Source organism: Equus przewalskii, chromosome 13 (assembly GCF_037783145.1).
Source record: "Equus przewalskii isolate Varuska chromosome 13, EquPr2, whole genome shotgun sequence".
NCBI lineage: Eukaryota > Metazoa > Chordata > Mammalia > Perissodactyla > Equidae > Equus > Equus przewalskii.
The window spans coordinates 8245759-8272281 of NC_091843.1; the positions used below are offsets into that span (position 1 = coordinate 8245759).

Sequence of the window (26523 nt, forward strand, 5' to 3'; positions counted from 1 at the left end):
TTGGTCACTGACAGAGATTGCATATCTGACCTTACAAAAGCCAGAACTATAAAGAGAATGTGACATTGGAAAGTAGCCAGCAGCGCTGTGTACGTCTAGATGGTCACTTGGTGTGGCTGAAGGAGCGCTGGGCTGGGGTCAGGAGGCCTGAGATCTGCCTGGATCTGGGAGCGGCTCGTGTGTGACCCTCGCCCAGCGCCTGCGCCCCCTGGGCTGTGACGCGAGGGTCTTGGAAGGGGTGACCTCAAGGAGGTCTTGCAACCCCAGTCCGCACCCCGGGCCTGGAGATCTCTGACATCCTCAATTCTGGGTCCGTGGTCAGCAGGGGCCTGTGGAGCCCTTTCTGTGGGACTGGGGTCTTGGTGCCGCCAGGGCTCCCTGGCGTTCACTCAGCCCCTCTCTTGCTCTGGGTTGGGTCTGCGGGCCACCCATGTGGGGTCACGTGTCTGCACATGGATCCGTCACAGCACTTTGTCGAGCAGTTGAAAGTGTGCAGGGCCGTCAGGCCTCTGGGAGGTGTGGTGTTGCCATCCCGCATTGCCCTTTACAGAGAGGGCGCCCTGCGGCTGGGGAGGGGGAGCATGGGAGGGGGCCTGCGCTTCGTGGCCTGGAGGTGAATCAGGAGTCGGGGGAGATGAGGGGAGAGTCAGCAAACTCATAGAGGAATAGCTGGCCTCTGCTGGGCACTTTGTCCGTGCTGGGCTCTTTTACGATTATTTCACTGAATCCTCCCACTTCTACGGGGATGAGTCACCCCCATTTTACAGAAGGCCAAGGGTCAGGGAGAGCGTGACTTGCCTCAGTGCTCACGGCTGGGTTCCCGCCCAGATCAGCCACTCCCAAGCCTTGTCTCCCCCCGCCCCTACAGTGCCCCTCCCTGGGTGCTGGCCCTGGGCACCACGGGGAGCAGCTGGAAGGGCACAGTCTGAGATGCCCCTGCCCTCCGCTCGAGGAGCCCATTGTCCAGCAGAGTGTTGCTTGGCCGTGCCTGGTGGGGCGGGGGCCGGTGGCCAGGGGGTCCATCCAGCTTCTGCCTCAGGCACGGTGGACCCTCCTGGTGCGGCAGGCGTCCTCCGTCCAGGGGCAGGTGGAGTTGTGTGGCTGTGGATGGACCTGGGGCTCTGCCTGGGGTCCTGCTGTTGGGATGGCCAGGCTGGGGTCACTGTGTCACATTTATAAGGGTGACTCTGGTCCAGGGATTCGCCCGCCATGTTCCCAAGCATTTCCGTGTGGGTTTAGTTCGCCATCTGACCCCGTGAGCCGGCCGTCATCCCTTCCAGGGCACTCCCGTGTGTCCTTCCCACTTTGATGGCTTTGGAGTCCTGCAGACCTGGGTTGGAATCTGGCTCCCCCTGTGCCGCCATGTGACCTCAGACACATCTCTTCATGCCTCTGAGCCTCTTCTTCATCTGGCCTTTGGGGTGATGACCTGACCTCCCGGCACTTCATCCAGGGTTAGAAACCCAGCACGTCCCAGCTGGCGGACAGTAGGAGCCTCGTGCCGGGCACCCAGCTGATGGGTGAGGTGTGGTGTTCAAGGTCGAGGTTGGCAGACAAATGTGTGAACCTGCCCACAGGCTGCTTCTAGGGCAGGCTTTTTTCGGTTTTTTGACATGATGTGAACCTTTATAAACTGGCTCCTTTCGTATAAGAATCCAGGTGTCTGGCTTGGCTTGAAGGACCAGCAGCGCCGGCCACGCTGGCCCATATTCCCACGTGGCATCTGGGGAGCGGGCTGAGTGCTGCCGCCCCGTAGACGGACAGCTGCTCCCCCGTGTGTCCCTGCCCGGTGGCTTCCCTGCATTTGTACCCTGTCTTGGTCCCCATGGAAACAGAGACTTCCAGTCCTGGGTGGGAAGTAGGGAAACGGGGATGAGCAGGGGCTGTGGGGCTGTCTTCTCTCTTCCTTGTCTTTCTGGCTGCTGCTTCCTTCCCACTGGTCTCTCTCAGGAGCCCTCAGGGCCGAGGTGTCACTGATGGACCCTTGAGCCCTTGCAGCTGCTGCAGGGTCTCTGAGTCCGCATCAGGGTAACTGCTGCCTGTCTGGTGTTCTGCATCTGTGATCTCGTGGGACTGAAGCCCCACCTCCCTGGAGCAGGTGGGGCAGCCATCATTCCTTCATTCCCTCTCTGATTCACTCATTCATTCATTCAGCAGATGTTTACAGAGCGCCTGCTGTGTGCCGGGCGCTGTCGTGGGTGCTGAGGGCACAGACACAAAGCCCTGCCCTCAGGGAGTTTACGTTCTGCAGGGCGGTAGGCTGGGTGAGGAGGCGGACCAGGGACAGAGCTGTGAGCGCGCAGTGTGTGGATGGGGCTGTGTGCCCTGAACGGTGGAGGCGTGGGCTGCCTGGGGCCCCTGTTGTTGCCCAGCTCTCGCTGCTCTCAGATGGTTCCCTCTCCCTTTCACGAGCCCGGCGCTGGTGCTGGGGGCTTGCCTCTGAACGCGGGCTCGTCCTTTCGGTTTCCTGCCCAGATCCGGCTTCTGATGTGGCATTCGGACTCAAGCTCAAGGGACTTTGACCCTGAAGCCAGTGCTCCTGACCTCAGGGCTGGACAGGACCAGAAGGAGTTGGGCGCCCCTGAGTTTGAGTCAGCTCAGGTCCGTCCTAGAGATGCCCCGGACTTGGCCAGCACACTTGCACCTCAGTCCCCCGATCTCGTAATCCCCACCCCAGGGATTGCGGCAAAGGGGCCATATAATGTGCCAGACGGGTGCAGAGGCTCCTGGATCGTCGCTGGTCCCTTTGGCTTTGATAGAACAGCCTCCCCCAGGGCCCCCAAGGTCATCCCTTGAGCCCCAGATGTCCTTCCTTCCTGTTGGGGCACTGGGTTCACACCGCCCCAGGGGGAGCCCCGATTCCTTCCCCAGGCTCTGTGGGGGTGGGTGGGGCTGGGGTGGGGGACAAGGCCCAGCGTTCCTGGGAGGCTCAATGGCCACATTGTTTGGCCTTGAGCTTGGAGTGCGGAGGTTCTGGGTCTCCTCCTACGCGGACAGGCTGCTGAGAAGCTGGAGACATTTTTCTGTTGACCATTGTGGTTTTGGTGGCTGCCTCTGTGGACTTCTGTCTGCAGGCCTCTGTTGAGTCACCAGAGCCTCTGTCTTCTGCGCTGATGGGGTGTCCCCATGCCCAGGGGACAGTGGCTCTCAGTACAGGGAGGCCTGGGGGGCTGAATGCAGGAGGAAACAAGCCCAGAGAGGCACAGGGCTTGCCCACGGTGTGCACTGCAGCTGTTGCTGTGTCTTGGCATCAGGCAGACCAGGGTCTATAGCCTGCTTCTGTCGCTCGGGAGCTGAGTGGTTTGGGGAGGCCCTTTTCCCACTAAACCTCAGTTTCCCCCTCCGTTAAGCAGGGGCGAGTGTCAGCGCTCACAGGAGCACGTGAAGGGATGCCTAGCGGACGCTTAGTGCGTACCAGGTACGCAGTCGGTGCTCAGCGATGGCAGCCCTCGTCTCTGCTCCCTCGGGTGGCAGAAGAGGGAGTCACTGGCTTGCTTTTGTCTGACTTTCTTTGCAGGATCTCCCTGTCAGCTGTGTTAGTCCCATTTTGGCTCTTTTGCCCTGATCTGGGCATCTTAAGGCTACTAAAATGTTTCATTCATATTCATTCATTCGTTCATTCACTCATTCATTCATCAAACACTTACTGCTCACATACTACGTCCAGGCTCTGCTATTGGATGATAGGAGTGGGCGTTTATAAATATGAATGGCAGACACAATGATAAAGTGACTTCTGTCATCTTGAACTGAAGGGGTCAATGTTGTAGGTGATCTCACAGCTGTTAAAAGCTTCATTTTCTAGATGGGGAAACTGAGGCTCAAAGCAGGAAAGGGGTTGTGACAGCCCCACGGACAGTGGCAGAGCTGGGACTATGTCCAGGCTTCCTGGCTGTGGCTTATTGAATTTAGTTCCAGGGGTGTTGCCCACATTTATTTATTGAGCACCTTTGTGTACCCGGTACTCCTGTTGGCCTCAGGAAAGGCCCAGGAGGGGAGGGACCCAGGCCCAGAGCACCGTGTGGTCACCAGGGTGGTGAGCGCGCCTCAGTTTTCTCTTGGGGAGGGCTGGGCGGTGGCGCTGCGCTGCTGCGATCCTGCTGTGTGGCCCCGCTGCCTGTGGGCTGTAAAAGTTAATGTTAGACCCTGTGGGTGGTCCCAGCCGCTCTTATCTGGGCCGGGCAGGCCTGGCTCCCTTATCTCTGGTGAGCAAGCTCATTTGGTATGTGTGCTGAACAGGGGACCCAGTGAGGGCTGGAGCAAGGACACAGAGGGGCCCTTTCTCCTACCCACCCGGGGGCTGTGTGACTCCAGCTTTTGGTGGCCTCCTCTTTGAGGCACGAGGAAGGGGGCTGGGGGTCACCAGGTCTCTTCCATTGGGGAGATGAACCGAGCCCACATCAGTCCCAGTTCAGGTCCTGGTTCTGCCGCTTACTATTTGTGTGACCGCAATCTCTCTCAGCCTCAGTTTCCCCTTACCTAAAATGGGAATAAAATATCACCAAATGCTGATGATAATCGGTAACTTTATCAAGCATTTACTTACCGTGTGCCGGGTAGTGTTCTAAGTGCCTGGCGTACATTATCCTATTTAATCCTCCTGATAAACCCCATGAAGTGTAGGCATTTTTTAGGACACCCACCTCAATTAGGGAGTGCAAGGTAATCCATGAGAAGCACTTGGCATAGGGCCTGGCACAGAGGGAACTCTCAGTCTCTGTTGAATGTCATGGATGGGGAAACTGAGGCTGATCCGGTTAACTGACTCGGCAGCCGCTCACCTCGTGGGGAGGTTGAGACCGTGGAGGCGAAAGCTGCACACATGGGGCTGTCTTTGCGTGTGTTATTCCGAAGGGGGAATCAGGCTGGCCCAGTGCCTTGGTGTCAGTATTGAGTCCTGCAGGGTCGGTCTGGTAACGAAGAGACAGACATTCTGGCCATGTCGGTCCTGGGGACTGTTGAGCGGGCTCCTCCCTGGCATAGCTCCAAAGAAGTTTTCATGGCGACCAGTCCTGGGGTGACTCTGAGAGGACACGGGCCCAGAGGGAGAGTGCCCCTTGAACTGAGCTGTGCAGGCGCAGAGGAGATGCCTGATAAACCCACGAATGAATGAATGGATGAATGAATGAATGAATGATCAGAGAGGTGGTGTGGCCTGCCAGGATCTCGTAGCAAGGCCCTGACCCTGACCCTGCACCGTGACAGCTGCTTAATATAAACTGATGGGGGGTAGAGGTAAGCACAGGTTTCTAGTTTCCTTTGGCCTCCAGCCAGAGAAGAAAGCCGGCGACCGTGGGCTGCTGTGGAGTCCCCCATCGGACACCCTCTGGGCGTGTGGACAGCCGAGGTCCCCAGGGAAACAGAGCTCGGGAGTGCTGAGGGGGGAGACCAGTGTGCTAAGGGCCCTGGAAAAAGCAAGCGCCTCCCTTACCGGAGCGTGCCTCCTGTGTCCAAGCTCAGGCAGCCCGCCTTCTTAACAGAGGGCAGCTCTTGAGAGCCCCCTGCATCACCCGGTCCTGGGTTCAAATCCTGGCTCTGCCTGTACCCGCTGGGAGTCCCAGGGTGGGGCCGGAGGGCCATTCCCGCCTCACAGGTTGAGTTGAAACCTTACAGTAAAGATGTTCAGGTGCCAGTGGGGATGGTGTCTGACGTGTTGTGGGCCCTCGCAGCTGGTCAGCCACGTCGAGCCCAGGGATCGAATATGAGCTCTCGAGTCAGAGCATCTGGGTTCAAATCCTGGCCCCAGCTCTTATTAGTTGGGGACCTTGACAAGTTACTGTCTCTCTCTACGCCTCAGTTTTCTCATCTGGAATGGAGGGCAGTAAACAGCTGCCCATGGGCCACACCTGGCCTACAGCTGCATTTGTAGGTGAGGGCACGGGCCAGGCCCGTTCGTTCAGGTGTCTCTGTGGCTGCTTCCCGGTTACAATGGCGGGGCGGGGTACTTGCGACAGAGACCATATGGCTACAAAGCCAAAAGCATTTACTGTCTGGCCCTTTACAGAAAAAGTTTGGTGACCCTTGATCTATGAAATGGGGATGATAACAGTATTGACCTACAGACCCTGTGAGGATTAAATGGGAGACTGAACCAAGGGCCCAGACAGGCCTTGGCGCTCCGTGTCAGTGGTTTTCTGAGCTGAAGAGCACTTAGGTCGCATTGTAAGGGCCCTGCAATCTGTACCCTGGGAGCCTACCCCCGTCCCCCCAGCCCCCCAATGCCCCTTCCCCCAGCCTTGGCAACCACTAGTCTCCTTTCTGTCTCGGTGGATTTGCCTATTCTGGGCATTGCCTATAAATGAATCATATAATACGTGGCCTTTTGTGTCTGACTTCTTTCACTAGTATCGTCTTTTCAAGGTCCATCCGTGTTGTAGGATGTGTCAGTGCTTTGTTCCTTTTTATGACTGAATAATATTCCATTGTGTGAATGTACCAGCTTTTGTTCATTCATTCATCAGTTGGTGCACATTTGGGTTGTTTCCACTCTTTGGCTATTATGAGTAATGCTGCTATGAACATTTGTATACAAGTTTGGCTGTGGATTTATGTTTTCTTGTTGTGCTAAAATACACATAAAATTGACCATTTTAGCCATTTTAAAGTGTGTAGTTCAGTGGCATTAAGGCAACAAAAAATTGAGCCAAGAAAATTCATGACGTTGTGCAACCATCCCCACCATCCATCTCCACAAGTTTTTCATCTTCCCAAACTGAAACTCTGTCCCCTTTCATCAAACTTCCATGCCCTCTCCCCTAGCCCCAGGAAGCACCGTTCTACTTCTGTCTCTGTGAGTTTGACAACTCTAGGGACCTTGTATAGGAGGGGTCGTCATATTTGTGCTTTTGTGGCTGGCTTATTTCACTTAGCATAATGTCTTCAAGGCTCATCCATGCTGTAGTGTGTGTCAGAATTTCCTTTTTAAGGCTGAATAATATTTTATTGTATGTATAGACCACATTTTATTTTTCTGTTCATCTGTTGATGATGTTTCCATCTTTTCGCTATTGTGAATATGCTCCTGTGACATTAGTATACAAATATGTGTTCAGCACCCTGCTTTTAACTTTTTGGGGTATATACCCAGAAGTGGAATTGCCAAGATCATAAGGCATTTCCATTTTTTTTCTTTTTTTAAAAATTGGCACCTGAGCTAACATGTTGCCAATCTTCTTCTTTTCTCTTTTTTTCTTTTCTTCTTTTCCCCAGAGCCCCCCAGTACATAGTTGTATATTCTAGTTGTGAATGACTCTGGTTGTGGCATGTGGGATGCCACCTCAGCATGGCTTGATGAGCCGTGCTGTGTCCTCGCCCAGGATCTGAACCAGTGAAACCCCGGGCTGCTGAACCAGAGCACGCAAACTTAACCACTTGGCCACGGGGCTGGCCCAAAGGCATTTCCATTTTTTTCCAATTCTATTTTTAATGTTTTAAGGAACTGCCATACTGTCTTCCACAGTGGCTACACCATTGCACATTCCAACCAGCAGTGCACAAGGGTTGCCATTTCTGTACATCTGTGCCAACACTAATTTTCTGGGGTTTTTTTTAATAGCCACCCTACTAGGTGTAAAGCGGTATCTCACGTGGTTTTGATTTGTATTTCCCTCGTTAGTGATGTTGAGCATCTTTCCATGTGTTTATTGACTATTTTTATATCTTATTTGGAAAAATGCCAATTCAAGTCTTTTGCCCGTTTTTTGGTTTTTGTTATTGAGTTGTAGAAGTTCTTTCTATATTCTTTTGTTGTCGCTGCTGTTGTTCAAAGATTGACACCTGAGCTAACAACTGTTGCCAATCTTCTTTTTCTTTTTTCTTTTTTTTCTGCTTTTTGTCCACAAATCCCCCAAGTACATAGTTGTATATTTTAGTTGTGGGTCCTTCTAGTTGTGGCATGTGGGACGCCGCCTCAACGTGGCCTAATGAGTGGTGCCATGTCCGCACCCAGGATCCGAACTGACGAAACCCTGGGCCGCTGAAGTGGAGTGCACGAACTTGACCACTCCGCCACAGGGCCGGCCCCTATATATTCTGGATATTAGTCCTTTATCAGATATGTGATTTGCAAATAATTTCTCCCATTCCTTGGGTTGTCTTTTCACTGTGTTGATAGTGTCCTTTGATGCAGAAAAGTTTTAAATTTTGATGAAGTCTAATTTATCTACTTTTTATTTTGTTGCCTGTGCTTTTGGTATCATATCTAAGAAATCATGGCCAAATCTAGTGTCATGAAGTTTTTCCCTTATGTTTTCTTCAAAGAGTTTTATAGTTTTAGCTCTTATATTTAGGTCTTTGATCCATTTTGAGTGATTTTTTGTTTATGGTGTAAGGTTTCAGGGTCTGTCTTCATTCTCTTGCACATGGATATCTAGTTTTCCCAGCACTATTGGTTGAAAAGAATGTCCTTTCCCCATTGAATGCTCTCGGTACCTGTGTTGAAAATCGTTTGGCCGTGTATGCAAGGGTTTATTTCTGGGCTCTCTTTCCATTGGTCTGTATGTCAGTCATTCTTAGTACCAAAGTGTTTTAATTACTGTAGCTTTGTACTAAGTTTCGGAATCAGGAAGTGCTAGATTTCCAATTTTGTTCTTTTTCAAGATTGTTTTGGCTATTCCAGATTCGTTGATATTCCATATAAATTTTAGGATAGATTTTTCAGTTTTTGCAAAAGAAACCATTGGGATTTTCTAGGGATTGCACTGACTCTGAAGATTGCATTGGGTAGCATTGACATCTTAACAATATTAAGCTTTCCAATCCATGAACATGGGATGTCCATTTATTTGTGCCATCTTTGACTTCTTTCAGCAACATTTTGTAGTTTTCAGTGTACACATCTTTCACCTTCTTGGTTAAGTTTATTGCTTCTTCCTAAGTATTCCTCAGTATTTTCTTCTTTTTGATGCTATTTGTAAATGGAATGGTTTCCTTAACTTCTTTTTTGGATTGTTCATTGTTAGTGAATAGAAACTCAGCTGATTTTTGTGTGTTGTTTTATATCCTGCAGTTTTGCTGAGTTCATTTATTAGTTCTAACAGTTTTTTGTGTGTTTGTAATCTTTAGGGGTTTTCTACATGTAAGATCATGTCACCTGCAAACAGAGATAATTTTGCCTTTCCTTTGCAATTTGCTTGCCTTTTGTTTCTTTTTGTTGATTAATTGTTCTGGCTAGGGCTTCCAGTACTATGCGGAATAGGAGTGAAGAAAGTGGGCATCTTTGCCTTGTTCTTGATGTTAGAGGAGAAAGCCTTCAGGTTTTCACCACTGAGTGTGACGGTCACGATGGGTTTTTCTTATATGGCCTTTGATATGTTGAGGTGGTTTTCTTCTATTCCTAGTTTGTTGAGTGTTTTTCTTATGTTGAATTTCATCAAATGCTTTTTTCTGCATCAGTTGAGATGATTATGTGGGTTTTTTTTATTCTTTTGATTCCATTAATGTGCATTACATTGACCACCTGTTGTATGTTAAACCGTCCTTGCTTCCAGGGAGAAATCCCACTTGGTCATGGTGTATAATCCTTTTAATATGCTGCTCAATTAGATTTGCTAGTATTTTGTTGAGGATTTTTGCATTACTATTAGTTAAGGATACTGGTCTGTAGTTTTATTTTCTTGTAGTGTCTTTGTCTGGCTTTGGTATCAGGGTAATGCTGGCCTCATAGAATGAGTTAGACAGTGTTCAATTTTTTGGACACTCCTCTTCAATTTTTGGACGAGTTTAAGAATGTTTGGTTGAATACACCAGTGATGTCATGTGGTCATGGGCTTTTCTTTGTTGGGAGATTTTTGATTACTGATTCAATATCCTTACTAGTTGTATGTCTATTAAGATTTTCCATTTCCTCTTGGTTCAGTCTTGGTAGATTGTGTGTTTCTAGGAATTTGTCCATTTCATCTAGGTCATCCAATTTGTTGCCATACATTGTTCATCGTCCTCTCTTATAATCCTTTCTATTTCTGTAAAATTGGTAGTAATGTCCCTACTTTCACTTCTGATATTAGTAACTTGAGTCCTCTTTTTTTTCTTGGTCAGTCTGGCTAATGGACATATGTTTTTAATGATCTCAGATATCTAGGAGTAGAATTGCTGGATCATATGGTAATGCTGTGTTTAATATTTTGAGGAACTGCCAGACTCTTCCAGAGTGTCTGTGTCATTTACATTCCCACCATCAGTGCATGAGAGTTCCAGTTTGTCCATATCCTCGTCAACGTGTATTGTTGTCCATCTTTTTGACTCTAAGCATCCTAGCAGGTGTGAAGTGATATCTCATTGTGGTTTCGATTTGCATTTCCCTAATGACTGGTGATGGTGAGCATCTTTTCATGTGCTTATTGGCCATTTATATATCTTTTTTAGAGAAATATCTATTCAAATCCTTTGCCCATTTTTAAATTGGGTTATTTGTCCTTTTATTTTTGAGTTATGAGTTGTTTATATATTCTAGATACTAGTCCCTTATTAAATATATGATTTACAAATATTTTTTCCATTCTCTGGGTTGTCTTTTCACTTTCTTTTTTATTTTTTAATTTAATTTTTTTAATTTTTAAAAAATTTACCTTCTTCTCTCTAAAGCCCCCCAGTACATAGTTGTATATTTTAGTTGTAGGTCCTTCTACTTGTGGCATGTGGGACGCCACCTCAGCATGGCCTGATGAGCAATGCTAGATCCGAACGGGCAAAACCCTGGGCCACTGAAGCGGAGTGCGCGAACCTAACCACTCGGCCACGGGGCGGCCCCTGTCTTTTCACTTTCTTGATAGTGTGCTTTGACATACAGAAGTTTTTATTGTTGACGAAGTCCAGTGTATCTATATTTTATTTTATTGCTTGTGCTTTTGGTCATTTCTACCCACATCATCTTCGCTAACCCCCATAGACTCCTTGACACACATTCAGAGGCCCTCAAAGCTTTTTTAAAAGATGGAAGGGTATTTAAATAACTCTATTTATACTTATTTCTTTGAAAATACTCATTGAAATAGACTCTGTTTCCATCTGACCACTTTCACAGTGTGAGTCCCAAAAGCCTCTGGGTGTGCTCAGGGCTCCTCAAGCTATCACTTGGTAAAGGCTCGCCAGGGTGACCTGACATCCTACCCGAGCCCCTAGCTCTTTGCTTAGCGGCAGGAAGAAAAAGGAACACTGATGATGAAGTTCAGGTGAATAAGGAGCATCAAAGAAATGATAATTCTGCCAGTTTGCCCCCAGTATTTCTCTGCCACCATCTTATGTTCCGCTTTTGCTAGAGGGAGGAGCCATGTGGCCCCAAGGCCCAGGCCTCTTGCTCTTTTGCAAGTCCCTGTAGAGCAGTGGTCCTCAAAGTATGGTTCTGGGACCAGCAGCAGCATCCCCGGGGCATCTGTCAGCCACGCAGATTCTTGGATGCTACCCCAGACCTGCTGAGCCAGAAACTCGGGTGGGGCCCGGTGATGTGTGTGTTACCATGCTCTCCAGGCGAGTCAGATGCACGCTCATGTTTGAGAACCACTGGTGTAGTGTTCTTACCTGCTATCACCTAAAGATTCCTAGGAAAATCTTATTTCCCCAACGAGATGGCATCCTTGTCCTCCTCTCTCATTGCCCTAATTCAGCCTCATCATCTCTTGTGAGATCAGATGCTTTGGTAACAAGGAACAGGAAATCTCAACTTAATCTAACCTAAACAACGGAAGAAATGAATTGGCTTGTATATTCTATTTGCAAAGTCTGGAGGGAGGTCAGATTTGAGTGGGGCTCTGTTATGCCAGGATTCTCTCCACCCTTCTCTTTCTTTCAGCTTTGTCTTCACACTGGTTTCCCTCATGGTTGTAAGGTGGCTGCCTGCAACCATCGGGGCTGTATGCTTCCTAATTTGCTCCAGAGAGAGACATCACAGCATCCCACACCATCAAGCAGAACTCACCAGCTTCGCTCTGATTGGACTAGTCCTGAGCCAGCCGTCAGGGCAAGAGGCAGAGACTTTCCCTGATTGGTTTAGGCGCCCTCTCCCCACCAGGGGTGGGATGAGTCCTACCCAGCTCACATGGCCATTTCGCAAAGGGGAAGGGAGAAATGCTGGGTGTGCAGGGGAAGGGCAGCCATGATGCCCAGGGCACCAGGTCTGATGAAATGGCCTTTTTGCTGTTTGCCGCAAATCCGCTATTCTTCTGCTTTCCCAGCCTCCAGAGATCCCACGACCCCGGGGTCTTGATGATGCGCTTCCGTGCTCTTTTCTAAGCATGCGTGTTGAGTAACTTCCTACGGCATTGAGATGATCGTTTTATTTTTGCTTACTGTTATTATTGATATTTTAATCGAGATTCTTATTTTGTTAATTAAACCCCATGCATTTATGTAAAAACCCCTGCAACCCCAGTGCTGCCAGGCTGGAAGGTAACGTGTCAAGACCCATGTAATGGAACCCAGTAAGAACTGTGTCATGAAAGGGAAATTTTTTTTGCATCACATAAAAGGCACTAAGCTTTGAAAAATTTTAAACCAAAAGGATGGAGGAAAAAAACCACTTTGAAAAAAAGAAGAAAAACCAACCATATTTTGCCACAAGTAAGAGTGGTCAGGCCATTTTCACAGAAAGGCTAAGGGAACATCCCTGCCACATGCCGTGGTCAGTGCCGAGGACAGCTGTGCAAAGGAAACCTCACACTTGTGACATGTGGGTGACAGGGCAGTTGTCTCCTAAGAAAAAAGTCATCGGGGTCCATATACAAAGTGTGAGGGTTCATGGGTTCCATCCTGGCGTAGAACCAAAGTTGGTGCATTTATTCTTGGGAATAAAACCAAAGCTAAGCTCAGAGCTTCCCAGCAGCCAAAGCAAAAAGGAAAAGGGGAAGTGCAAGGGGTCACGGAGCTCTCGAATTACCAAAGAGGAAGCAGACCAGCTTGGGGCAACGCTGCGCCTTCCTAGTGCTGCCCTCGGAGAGGAGGGCTCTCAGGGGCCTGTGTCAGGGTGTCGTGTGAAGGATGGTTTCACCGAAAGGTGCAGGAACTGCCTGGGTGTGGCCGCCTCTCAGGCTGACTGTTTGTTGATAGACTTAGTGCGGGGAGGCAGGCTTTGTAGGAGTCTCAATGACGTGGTCCAGGGAGATGCTTTCTGGTGTGTCGTTTGCTCGAGATTCAGCCAGCGTGTGTGACTGGGTGTGGCTTTCCTGTCGTGCGTCTCTTTCGCTGTCTTTGTGCTGGAGGCAGAGCTGAGTGGGGCTGTTTTACAGATGAGGAAATGGAGGCTCAAGGACATTAAGTGGCTTACCAAGGTCACGTAGCCAGTTAAGTGGCACTACCAGGACTCAAACCCAAGTCTGCCGCCTTTTCCTTTTCCCCTGCACCCTGTTAGAGAAAGAGCAAGTGTCTGCGCCTGTCGTGTATCCACTGTGTGTGGGGCTTGGGCTCGTGGCTTTATAAACACCCCTCATCCAGTCCTTACAGTAATTCTGGGGGTCCACAGTATTACCCCATTTTACAGCGAGGTAGGGCGTTGCCAGGCCCACGCGGATGGGAAGGCGTGGAGAAGCTGAGTGTGGCTTCCTGACCTGGGTTTGGCGGTGGGACTTCAGGGCGTGCAAGAATTCAGTAGAATTGCACACGAACATTTGTCCCTGTTTGCATTTTCTGAATGAGAAGAGAAAGGATAACTTTCATGGAATCTCAGAAAACACACAAAAACAAAAAAGAATGAACCTCTAAGCGCAAGGAAGGAGTCCTAGTAACAGCTCATACTGACTGAGCCCTGGCCAGACGCCCGGCGCCCGGCAAGGCCTGGCCGACCGTGTCAGGCCCGTGGGGTTGGGTGCTTATCGCCCCATCGTCGGGGCCGCTCACAGGAAGCAGCTTTGCATGATGACACGTTTTCTGTTTTTCACCATTGCCTCTGTGGCTGGGCTTTTTCCAGCAATGCTTAGGGTTTTCTGTCCTCTTTTGTGGAGTTGAGAATTATTAACAGGCAGAATGATGCGCTGTGCTTGCAAAGGTCGATGCCTCTGTCCTGCGTCCCTCCGTCCCCCGAGCCCTGGGGACAAGCTCGGTTGGTTGGTGGTTGGTTAAATGAACAAATGAATGACTGAGTGGGTGGGTGGGAGAAAGCAGTCCCTCTTCCTCAGCGTTTGGGTTGCAAGACACTAGTACGTCACTGATGACTTTTATTCGGGTGACGGTCACTGTGGTGTTGGAGAGAAATCCTGGGGGAGCTGAGGTTAGGCCCGATGTTCCACCGGCCAGGCAGGACCAGAGTGACCGGAGGAGCCTGTCCCCGGCAGGCGGTGGTGTGCGAGCGGGCGAGTGTCCCCTGCGTAGCTCTCTCCCGCACCAAGGAGCCTTCCACAGCGTGGTGCAGGCCTGTCTGCTGCCCTGGGCCAGGAGGGCCAGCGCCGTCTTGTTGCCCCTAGGACCCCTCTACCTCTAGTGTCCCTGCCCAGTTTAAAGCCCCTGCTTGACCTGCTGTGGGGTCTGGCATCTAGGTGTGGCTTGTCCCCCTAAATGTAGCCCAGTGATGGGGCCCAGTTAAGAGCAACAGCGTCAGCAGCCCCCTGAGAAGACAGGCTCGGATGGTTGAGGTGACTTGCCCAAGGCCACAGCTAGTGAGTGGTGGACTTGGGTCCGGCCGTGCTTGCTGCAGCCTCATATTTACATCACCAGGAAGCTTCTGGAAGGTTGGCCACAAGCTGGAGGCCTCATCAAAACACTGAGGCCCCCCTCCCTCCTCTGGCTGGAGAGTTGACTGTGGCCCAGCAGCTCACGGCCGAGGTTTTCTCTCCTGTTTGGAGAGCGAGGGGGCCTTTTTGAGCACCCTGTGGGCAGTGTGCCTGCCTCGGCTGAGCGTGGTTGGAGGGACTTTGCCACAAGCAGGAGCCAGGAGCCGGAGCTGGGAGGAGCTTCTGGCAGTGTGTCCTCAAGCTTGTGACGTTTTACCCCTGCCCAACCCAGCTGAGTTCCTACTTTAAGAAAACAGAGAAAGTGTCTTTGCACACATGATAGGAGCTCAGAGTGGGCGAGAAAGACTGAGGAGTGGGGTGCACCAGAGAGGGAGGGCCTGCCTTGGTACCCATGGCATTGTTTACTTGTCCTTTTCTGTCCCCCACACAGGGCTAGGAGCCCCTTGAAGGTCTGGGTCCGGTTTTTCTTCCAAGGACATCTATTGGGTGTGTGTTGATTGAATGAATGAATGACCTGGGGGTTAGATAGTCTACTTTCTTATCCAGGACCTGCCATCAAACAATCCGAGTGGCCTTGGTCAGTCACATCCCCTTTCTGGGCCTCAGTTTCTCCATCTGAGCTGGTCTTCAAGGTCCTGGGGTTCTGATGTTCTGTTGCAGCGAGGGCCCTGGGCTCTGGCAGGTGGAGGGAGGTGAGAGACCAGTGCTGGGTGTTCTGGGAGGGCTTGGCCGGCTGGTACCTGGGCTCAAGGTGTCCTCTGAGCCCCCTGGCTGTGGAACATAGGAAGCGGGGCAGCTGGGAGGTGGGGACAAGTAGGCGGGCCGGGGGGGGGGGGGGCTGCAGGCTTGGCTGGAAGGGGGTTCGCTGAACCTGTGGTTTTCCATGGCAACTTGGTTTCCCTTTTTCTGAAAAATGCAGTGCCCCAGTCACTCCTCTGGGCGTGAGAGCCCCCTATGAGGGTGGCAGCTGGGTTAGGGGGTGGTGCAGACCGAACGCCCTGGGGTGGGAGGAGGAGAGGCTGGGGAGCACGGGCACTGGGGCCTCGGGTGCCGGCCGGCCCTGCCTGGCTCAAGGCTGGAACCGGGGTTCTCCCCACCACGTGGGCCGCGTGCCCCAGCTCACCGTTCCTCTGCTTTGTGTCTCTGCAGATCATGATCGAGTTCTGCCCTGGGGGAGCCGTGGACGCCATCATGCTGGGTGAGTCTTCCGTGATCCCGTGCGTGTGCCCCGTCGGCCCTGTCCAGGACTGGCGTCCTTCGCTCCCCACCCCGTAATTCACGTGGCCTGTGGAGCAGCTCCCTGCTCTGTCCCGTTTCGGGAGCAAGGGTTGGGTTCTTGGAGAGAACGCAGGACACTCAGTGGAAGACGAACATGTCCCATTCAAAAGCCACGTGTCTTCAAGCGTCCCCTGCCCGACCCCACAGCACTCTTGCGGGGAAAGGGAGCCACCTGCGGGCGGTTCTTTGAAGAGTGGGGATCCCCACCCATTTTGTAAGAGCTTCATGGGGATGTTGTCACGTCTTGACGTCCCAGGCAAGCTTGAGCAATACAAAAAATACGTTAGTAATCGCCTCTACTTTATGGATAGTCAGTACATGCCAGAGTCTGTGGTCGCTGCCTGCATGTATGTTATCCTCACGTGTAAAATCAGAAAGGGGGATTACCTCTGTTTTCTTCTTGACCAGATGATGCTTAGGTTAAGGAGCTGGCCCAGAGTCACACAGCAGAGCAGAGATGTGAACCCAGGTCCGGGTGGCCCCGCTCCTGATGGCTGCCCTCCAACCCCTGCATCGTCGCTGCTCTGCTGGCCTGCTGGGCAGTGGGTGGAGAGGCCGAGGGTCTCGGGCCCCAGAAGGTGGAGTGACCTGTTCAGGATTCTGGGGTGGCTCAGGAGAGGAGAGCCTCAGTATAACGTGGCGCTCTTCAGCCACTTTCTTATTGTGAAGAAGGTGTCCCCCCGAGTCTGCCGCAGGAATGTCTCCAGTTTGTGGCAGCCCTTTCCTGTCCTGGGCTGTAGAAATGCTGCCTTCCTTGCCGAGCTCGTGCCACTCCCAGAGTCCCGGGTGGGTGATGACAGGAGGGAACAGGAGACGGGCACTTGTGATGTGGCCCTTGGCTGTGCTGTCTCTCAGCAGAGACTGCCTTTGAAGGTCTTCATTGTTCTGGGTGGAATCTAACAAAATAAAACTGGTGGTCTTGTATGAGTTGAGACTCTAGGATATAAGGAGTCAAAGACTATTCAAACTGGTTTGGGGGAAACAAAGGATGGGGTATATGGGAGGGGAAATTTATTTGTACAAATAACTGAAAACTTCAAGAGTGTCTGGTTTCAGGCACAGCTTGATCTAGGAGTTTTTTAAAAGTTGTCATAAGAACTTGGCTTCCTTCTCTAACTGTTGGCCCCACTTTCCTCTGCGTTGGCCCCATTCTCATGCTGGTCTTCTATTCTTGGTGACAAGATGGCTATGGGAGCTCCCGCCATCACATCTGAATTCCAAACAGTGGGATAGAAGAAGGGAGGGAAGGACAACTCTGCAAACACACACTCCACTGTCACTCTTTTAGGGAGACATCACAGAAGCCCCTCAAGACACCTCCATTTACATCTCATGGGGTAGAACATAGTAACACATGGCTGGAAGGGAGGCTGGGAAATGTGGTCTTCTAGCTGGGTGGCCATATGCTCAGGTACTAACAAAGAAGGGGAGAGTGGGAGCCAGCCAGCGGCTTAGCTGAATAAGGCGTGGGGGAGAATGTCAGAGATGGAAGAGGCCTTTATGCATACCAGATCCTTGACCTCATTCACAGCCGGGTGTGACCCCAGGCTACGCTCAGTCCGCAGGCAGACTCACTGCCTGCCTCCCTGGCTCAGTTCTGGTGGAACTGACTGCTCCAGCTCCTGGTGGTTTTCTCCTTGTTCGTGGCAGCAGTTAAAGGAAAATTGCCATCGACGTTCTAGAAATCAAGGTGGGAGAAGAGAAGCTGGGATGAGAGCCAGGGCCTGGTTGTGGCTCTGTGACGAGGGGCTGACTGTCCCTCAGACGCCTGCCCGCCTAGAGGGGCTCTGCCCATGGTCGTCTCCCGATCGCCCTGCAGAGTTGTGCAGAGGAGGAGTGGGCGGGGGTCTGTTCAAAGTTCCTCTCTTGGTAGCCGTGGGGCCGGCCCCTGTGTGGGGTGGGGACAATGTGCACGCGCACGGCTCTGTGTGGCCGTTCTAGTTTGTTGACACCCAGGTCCTGCCGATCCGGTTGGCCTGGCCTTGCCAGCTGGTAAACGTTTTGTCTCCTGCAGAGGAGCTGGTGAGGGCGAGTGGGATGTGGCTTCAAAGGGGCTTCAGACGCATCTGCAGTGTTGCAAATGTTTTTAATATGAAGAAAGTATTCAAGTGGTGCTGTGTAATCAAAAATTAATCTTAAAATGTATCACACTATATGATTCCAATTATGTGACATTCTAGAAAAAGACAAAGCTGTAAGGACATAAATTGATTGCTTAGGGGCTGGAGATGGGGCTGGAAGGTTGGTTTCAAAGGGGTACGGGAATTTGGGGGAGTGTGGAAATATTCTGTATCTAAATTGTGGGGATGTGACTGTATACATTTGCCAAAATTCATAGAACTGTGCACCTAAAAAAACATGAATTTGACTGTATGTAAATTATAACAATAAACTGGACTTAAAAGGGTATGCTGCTTACCTCATTGGGGCATTGTGAGAATCCAATGAAATAATGCACCCAAGTCCTTAGCCCCGTGCCTGGCACACTGTAAAGGCTCAAAAAGCAGTGGTGATGAGATTGTCATTGTCATCATCATTTTGATCCCTGTTTCATTTATATAAGTGCATCGGACACGAGCATCACACATTTCTGACATTTAAAAAAATTGCTGCAGATCCTGCAGCATAATCTGAGGACCACACAGCGATAGTCAGCTTTATTGACAGGCCTCCGTGCTGAGGAGCTGACACCCATGTTGCCAGAGCCCTGCCCACGTGGGTTGGCATCATCCTACCTTACAGACCAGGAAACGAAGGCTCAGAGAGGTGGAGCGACTTAAACGACACGGCTAGCGAGGGGCAGCGCTGAGCTTGCTGCTCCGTCTGTGTGACCCCGAAGGCTCTGGGCCTGGCCCCCAACTAGGGGGGACATGGAGGTTAAGGATGAGGCCACAGGGACAGGGAGCAGTTGTGGACCCCAGAGAGAGGACGCCTGTCCGGAAGCCCTGCTCTGGGCCCAGGCCTCCCGGGGCGGGGCAGTGGCGCCTCCACCCTGGCTGTTGTGTTCGTCTTCACCAGGCCTGAGGGGCCTGGCCTGGTGGGTTCCTGGCCAGGTGCAGAGTGGGACACAGGCAAGGGCTGCACTAGCCAGAGGGTGGCCCCAGAGCAGGGCCCTGGCTGGCCAGCCTTGGAGCCTGCGGTCTGAGGACCCAGCAGGCCAGGCAGCGGGGCCTCACCTCGCCACAGGGGCTCAGGTACCCCAAGAATAAACAATCCCGACAGCCACATGGGGAGCAAGCCCAGGACATCATCGTGGGTCTTCTCTCGGCCTTCCTCCCGCCACACCCACAGTCCCTCATGCTGTCCTTCCCGCCTCCCTGACCCATCGAGTCGGGAATCCTTCCTCTCTCCGCCCTGGCCACCATCTGGTCCTCCTGGACTGCCGTGACGGCCCTGGCCGAGCTCCCTGCCCGCTCTTGCTCCCCTGCAAGCTCTTCATTCAGTGCACCAGAGGGAATTTTTTAATTGCAAAAACCAGATGGTCTCTCTGCCTCGCTTAGAGCCCCTCCTGGACTGCCTGCTCTAGTTCAGATAAAACACGGCCTGTAGCATGGCCCGCAAAGGCCGCAGAGTTGGGCTTGCTGACCCTGACCTTGACTCCACTTTCCCCTTCAGCCGGCAGGGGTCCTTCACACATGCTGTTCCCCCTGCGTGGAATACCCTTCTTCGCGGTCCTCACTTGCTCAGAGTAGGGCTCTGGCATCTCTCAGTGGACTCCGGGTTGTACGGAGCATGTGTACGTGTCCCCGATGAGCATGCAAGAGGCTCTTGGTGACAGCCCTCCACCACCCCTCACCTTCCACGTTCTGGCACCAGTTGACATTCTGTGACACCAGCTCGTGTCAGCCTCCAGGTTTTCGCTTCTGCTGGTTCTGTTACCTGGAATGCCCCGGTCCCCCTTTTGTCCTCTCAGACACATTCAAGACACGGCTCGAATGCCCTTCCTCTGGGGAGCCCCCCAGTTCCCAGGAGGAGGGGTTGCTGCCCGTCCTGCCCTCCCACGCGCCCGCATCCCACTCTCTTCCGAGCATTTCTCACTGTTTCCTCGTCCCTCTCTGTGTCCCTGCACCACGCGTGGAGCCTGACATGGAGCATCACTCAGTGCCTGCTCCCAGCACAGTCTCTGCCTCTCAGAAGGGTTGTGTTGACCAACCCTGAGTCTGAGCTCTGAGCCAGACTGGCTGGTCTGAACCTCAGATCTTTGACTTCTACCTGTGTGACCTTGAGCAAGTGACTTGAGCTCTCTGAGCCTTGGTTTCCTCATCTGTAAAATGGGGTGATAATTGTGCCTGTGCCGTAGAGGATGAACTAGGTAATGTGAGTGCTCAGACGTGAACCTGGAGCACTGTGAGTGCTCCAGGAGGTTGGTGGCTGTTGTATTTCTGTACCTGGGGTGGGCCTGACGCTCCATTGCCTGCAGCGATCGCTTGCTGACCTGACGACCATTCTCCTCTCTGTTCCCAGAGCTGGACAGAGGCCTCACTGAGCCCCAGATTCAGGTCGTGTGTCGCCAGATGCTGGAAGCCCTCAACTTCCTGCACGGCAAGAGGATCATCCACCGGGACCTGAAAGCCGGCAACGTGCTGATGACACTCGAGGGGGACATCCGGCTGGGTAAGGCGCGGCTGTGGGTGAGGCGGGCGCCCAACCTGGTCTGGGGGTGTCGGCCTGGCTTCTGAGGGCACCGGGGGCGAGTGTGGGCTCCTCACTCCCACAGCCACCCAGGATGTTGACATCCTCGCCGCCGGCCCTGGGTCACAGCCACGCACAGTTCCTGGCGGCTTGGTCTAACCCCTCGGTTCTCCACCAAGGGCGATTTTGTCCCCCAGGGACGTCTGGCAGTGTCAGGAGACGTCTTTGGTTGTTGCATCTTGGGTTGGGAGGAGACCCTGGCGTCCGGCTCGTGGAGGCTGGGGATGCTTAGTGTCCCACGGCACACAGGACAGCCCTCGCCATGGAGAGCCTTCCCGCCCTGACGCCAGCAGAGCACGGTGGGAGGCACAGCTTGGACCCGTTGCTCTACCTTCCAAGTGAGAAAAACTGAGGGAGAGTGACGCTGGAGGGACCACCCTGGTCCGTTTCCATCCTAATGGGAAACGGTACACCAGGCATGGATATTGAAACCTTTTCTCCTCTCTCTGTTGTTTTTTTTTAAATTGTGGTAAAATACAGACAACATAAAATTTACCATCTTAGCCATTTTTAAGGGGACAGTTCAGTGACAGTAAGTGCATTCACATTGTTGTGCAGCCATCGCCACCATCGGTCTCCAGAAACCTTTCACCTCCCAGACTGAACTCTGAACTCATTGAACACAATCCCCGTTCCCCTCCCCCAGCCCCTGGCCACCGCCGTTCTCCTTAGTGTCTCTGTGTGGTTGACTCTTCTAGGGACCTCACATGAGTGAAATCCTATAGTAGTCGTCCCTTTGTGACCAGCTTATTCACTTAGACAAACGTTCTCCAGGTTCATCCATGTTGTAGTGTGTGTCGGAATTTCTTTGTATTTTTAATAAGTCCTTTTAACCAAATGACACGTCCATGTGTCCTTTGCTCCCACCCCTCCTTTCTTCATCCACTCCCAGAGACAATTGCTTTGAACTCTTCTCATATTTACTCCTGCCTTGCTAAATAATATGCCTGTAATGCTATTTTTAAGTAATGATTTTTATTGTTTGATAATTATACAAAATTCACCCGGTACAGGAAAGTTTAAAGGGGAAAGCCAGAAAGTGCCCCTGGGCTCATTACACAGATGCTGGCGCTGGTTGTCAGCCCACATACGTCTGCGTGCGTCTCCGTGAGTAGAAGGATGTCAGATGGAGAGAGGGTTTAGAGCGTGTTAGGAACGATTCAGAGATGGTACTCTCTTGTTCATCCGTTTGACTGCGGTCAACTCCTTCTTCTGTTGACATCCTCCTCTGATAGTTAAATGGTCTCTTCATTTGCACCCCACCCCCCACCCTGTCCTTCCAACATGGACGTGTCACTATTTGCAGTTCCCCGGTGGTCACCCTCATCTCTGTAAGGACCACTTTAATTGTGTCCACGAGAAACTGCCTGACCGTTGAGCCCTGTCATCGAGAACTGCAGGCAGTCATGAGGGCTGGGACGGAAGTGGGACAGTGCAATCTAGGGCCTCCTCTGCAGCAGGAGGGCGGCTCCCACATCCCTGCTTTAGGGCTCTGGAGCTCAGAGAGGGTGAGGACCTGCCGCAGGTCACAGAGCTGGCGAGGGCAGAGCCAGGGCTGACCCTCAGGGCCGCTGCCATACCCATGCACTCGCCTCCAGGAGCGCCGTGAGCTGACTGAGGGGATAGGGTAGGGCTGGGGCTCGCACGATGGCTACAAGACCAGTCGGTTCTGAGATCTGGTGCCTCTCCGTCCTGAGGAGGGCTCCTCACACTCGTGTTACTCGGCAAGAGCTGAGTTTCTGACTCAGTAGGTCTGCAGTGGGCCTGAGAACATGCATTTCTGGCTAGCTCCCAGCTGAAGCTACTGGTGTGGGGGCCACGCTGGGAGAGCCACTGCTCGAGACGCTCCCTCCCCAAAGTGCAGGCGGTGGCAGCGTCAGCATTACCCGGGTGCTGGTTAGACGTGCTCAGTCGTTTGGAGGGTGGGGTCTCTCTGCCCTGGGGCCGCAGGGTGAAGGGCTTTCTCATATGGGACATGAGCAGGGTCACACTGGGTTCTTAGCACACGGACTCCCTGGTGCTTGCAGCGTCTGTGACCCTGGGGTTCAGCCCACATCCCCTGAAGCTTTTCCTCCTCTAACTCCTTCTCTTACCTGGAGTGGTTAAGAGCATGCACCCGAGTTCAAATCCCAACCCTGCCTCTGGCTCCGTGACCTTGGGTACGTCACTTGACCTTGCTGCCTTTTGATTTCCCCATCTGTATAACTGGTGTGATGATAAAACCTCCCTCAGAGGGAGTGAAGCCAGTTACAAGAAAATATATATAGAGAGAGAGAGAAGAAGCTCTCTAGGGGGGCGAGCTGTGATTCCTGTTGTTGCATCAAGTGTCTCCTCTGTGCCAAGCCCCGGCCTGTGCTGGGCTCTGGGGACGGAGGAGAGGAGAGTCCCAGGCAGTGGAGAGTGTGGGCGCATCGGGGCTGGGGAGGGAGTGTGCAGGGAGCATCCATCCATCTTGCCTGGCCTGCAGGTTGGGGTGTAGAAGAGGCTTCGTGTGAGAGGATAGTTCGAGCGGAGCTGTGAGACTGGGTTGGTGTCTGCTGGGGAACCCAGGTTGGGCAGGGCTGTCCAGGAAGAGGGAGCCTTGCGGGGCAGAGGCGTGGAGGTGAGAAACAGTGGGGTATTTTGGTGGGGGGGGGGGAGGTGAGAATAAAAATAACACACATCTGCTGGGTTTATGAAGCACCGCTAGGTGTCAGACAAAGCACCTTCTAGACAGCATCTCATTTAATCAGCACTCGGGGGCCACCTGGGGGTGTGGGGTGGGACGCCACCCGGCACAGGTGAGGACAGTGAGGCCCACAGTGAAATGAGATGCCCACGATCAGAGCACGAGGGAGGAAGAGTAGCAGGGTTGGGACTCGGCTCTTCCTGACTCCACAGCTGCCCGTGGACTGGCTCAGGCAAGGGTGGAGGGAGGGGGACCCGGAGGGAGGGGCCCGGTCAGGGCGTATCTGGGGAGCAGAAGAGAGTCTCATATGCTCTGGGGAATCCGAGGGGACCTTCGGCTCAGCCTTCAAGAACCTATCAAATGGAGGAGGCAGAACAGACAACCTGGGTCAGGACTGGCCCAAGGCACCAGTCAGAACAGGGAAGCCCAGGGGTGGGGGCAGGGGTGGAGGGAGGGCCCCAGGAGCCTGGAGCTGAGATGTGCCCAGGGGTTCTTGTTTCCCATGCTGTCTCCCCGGACACGCCCCCTGAATCTGGTGGGCACGGACATGCTGAGCAGACTCCAGAATCCCACTCAGCCTAGCAGAGCATGGGGTGGAAGCAGGTGGTGCCCCTCGTTTCCAGATGACTTGGCATATGCAGCTGAGAAAACCAGAAAGCCAATTAAGGAGGAAGAAAAGTTCAGGGAGTCGAGTGTGTAAGTATTTACACAATTGCCTGGGGCCCCAGGAGCCGGAGTGTGGACGCCTGCCGAGGCCTCATGTTCTGTTTTGGAAAATCCTTCTTCCCCCTGGGGCCTGGAATCTGCAGCCTTGGCGAAGCAGTGGAGGAGGCCCCCGGGACGGGGCGGCGTCTGTCTGCTTTCTTAGCTTCCTGGGACTGTCTTGGACCCCTGGGGGCACCCCCCCCATGTCCTTATGGAACTCCGGGGACGCATGAGAGAGCTGCTTAGCAGATCTTTCTCCCGAGCAAGGGCAGCACCTCGTTGGAGACACGGTTCAACAGGGTGGGAATAAATGAGGAGCAGCGGGCTGAGCTGAGCAAAGCACGGGGTCAAGACACAGACAAGCCAGGTCCGAATCCTGGCTCTGCCCCTTCCGAGCTGGAGAAACATGTCTAACTGTTCAAACCTTAGTCCTTTCATCTGTACAGTGGGTATAACGACAGAACCTCTGCACGGGCTCATTGTGGCTAGTGGGGTGAAGTGCGCAGAGGACTGACAGAGGCTCAGGGGTATGTTCCCCTCTGTTACTAGGCATTTTGCTTCTTCCTTGTGTCAGATATTCACTTCTGTCTAGGATTTCAAACTTCCTCTGAGATTCATTCAATAGTTGCCGAGTCAACACAAGTTCCAGCTCGGGTGGGTGTGAGGCAGTTCTCGATGGCCACTGGGGAGCCATCTGTGCAGAGAGAAAGGAAGGGGCCCTGCCACCCGAGACGGCTAGGATGTTCGATGGAGGGTGGACTTTGAAGTCCAAAGATCTTTGTTCTTGTCCTGGATCTGCCACTTGGCACTGGGTGACCCTGGGCAAGTCACGTAATCCTTTGGAGCCTGAGTTTCCTCAAACTGAGCATAGGCTGACAGTTCCTGCCTCATGGAGTTGGTGTGACGATTTGATGCGACTGTGTATGTAAAGATCTGCTGGCAGCCAGCGCATCACAGGGGACTAGAGGGTGTTAGGTTTCTTTCCCGGGCCGGGGAGGGTCTCAGAGCAGCGGCTGTAAGAAGGAATGTTCCCCATTCTCTAAAAAGCCTGTGTTCCTCTCCCCAGCGGTGCTTGTCTGAGGATGGGAGGTGAATTTCACAACTTTCGGGGTCTTTCAGGTTCCAAGCAGAGGTCTGAACTGGCCTAAAAGTCCAAGTGCAAGCAGAGAGCCTGGCATATAGTGGGTGCTCCCTAAACAGCAGCTTCCAGCATTGCCATCACTCTGTCAGTTTGTGATTACTGCAGGACCCTGAATTCCCGAAAGCCCCCAGTGTACGGAGGCCTGGCAGGTGGGCCTCCTCTCACCCCCATCTAGATGCCAAGCCCTCACTTCTGTTTGCTGTGGCCAGCAGGCTGGGGCCCTGGTCCTTTCCCTGTGGCTCCCAGGTACTGAGTGGGATGATATGAAGTAATTCATTTAATCCTCAGAGACCACTGAGAACATTTTACAGTGGAGGGATCTGGCACCTAGGGAGGTTAATTAATGTACCCAAAGTCACACAGCTACTAAGAGGAACAGCTGGGGTTCAGACCGACGCATCTGGCCCCAGAGTCCGTGTGCTTAACCACTACCCTCTTTTAGACTCTTGATGGCAAATTATAAAAACCCGTCTCCCCTGATTGAAGGCAGACAGGAGAATGTGTGTATGTGGTATGTGGAATCATGCTGGGCAGGAGACACAGCTGGGCAGTGAAGTGAGTTGGACCCTGGAACCCAAATGCTGCCGAGCGTGTTTCTGGCCTCCGCCTTTCTCTGCATATTGGTTAGGCTCTGGGACCCCTTCTGCCCCCAAAGCTTCTGGCAAGGTCTAACTTTACTTTCTTTTCTCAGCATCACCTGCAAGATGAACTGACCCTCCCCATTTCAGGTCTCAGAGTCAGAATCCCAGTGAAGGACTCTGATTGGCTCAGCTTGGCTCAGGGCAGATCCCTGGACCAATCAAGGAGGCCCAGTAAGGAGGGCTCCTCTGATAGGCCCCGCCTATGGCCAGTCTCTGAGAAGGAGGGCGGGGTCACAGGGTGATGGGGAAGGCTGCCCTTGCACTCAGGGAGCAGCGGGGTTGGGGCGGGCGAGGTGGTGTCCCAGGAGGAGAGAGGATTTGGGCTGATCAGAAAAACAGTTATCCACCACAGACAGCCTGTTGGAATAAACCCACAAGAGGAGGAGTGTGGAGGGGTGGGAAGCAAGAACAAAGGACTAAATTTGTGATTGAGGTTGAGGGAGAAAATACCAGAAAATACAGGGTTATGTGGGGAGAAGAGAGTCTATCCGAAGACGGAGGGGAATGAATGGGAAAACAGAGGCTTCCCATTAGTGGTCACGTGTGTCTGGTTGCCACAAAAACAAAAGAAAAGAAACATAGAAACAGAAAAATAGAGCAATACTTCCAGTCTCACATTTGGCCAGAAAATATGATCCCCATTTAATGGATGAGGAAGGCGAGGTTCAGAAACATGAAGCGATCCGACTCAGATCACAGCAGAATCTTCTCGTTTCCCTTCCTGGGACTGTTTCCATGACGCTC

The 26523-nt window shown here is 52.5% G+C and overlaps 1 protein-coding gene across 2 annotated transcripts in view; it reads left to right on the forward strand.

Moving 5' to 3' along the window:
- Positions 1 to 26523, forward strand: part of STK10 (serine/threonine kinase 10) — a 107640-nt gene that overhangs the window by 31716 nt on the left and 49401 nt on the right. For both annotated transcript variants that reach the window (XM_070570325.1, XM_070570326.1), the window contains exons 3-4: positions 15804 to 15852; positions 20397 to 20546. In XM_070570325.1, coding sequence (XP_070426426.1) covers positions 15804 to 15852; positions 20397 to 20546 — 199 coding nt within the window. The remainder of the gene's footprint in view (positions 1 to 15803; positions 15853 to 20396; positions 20547 to 26523) is intronic.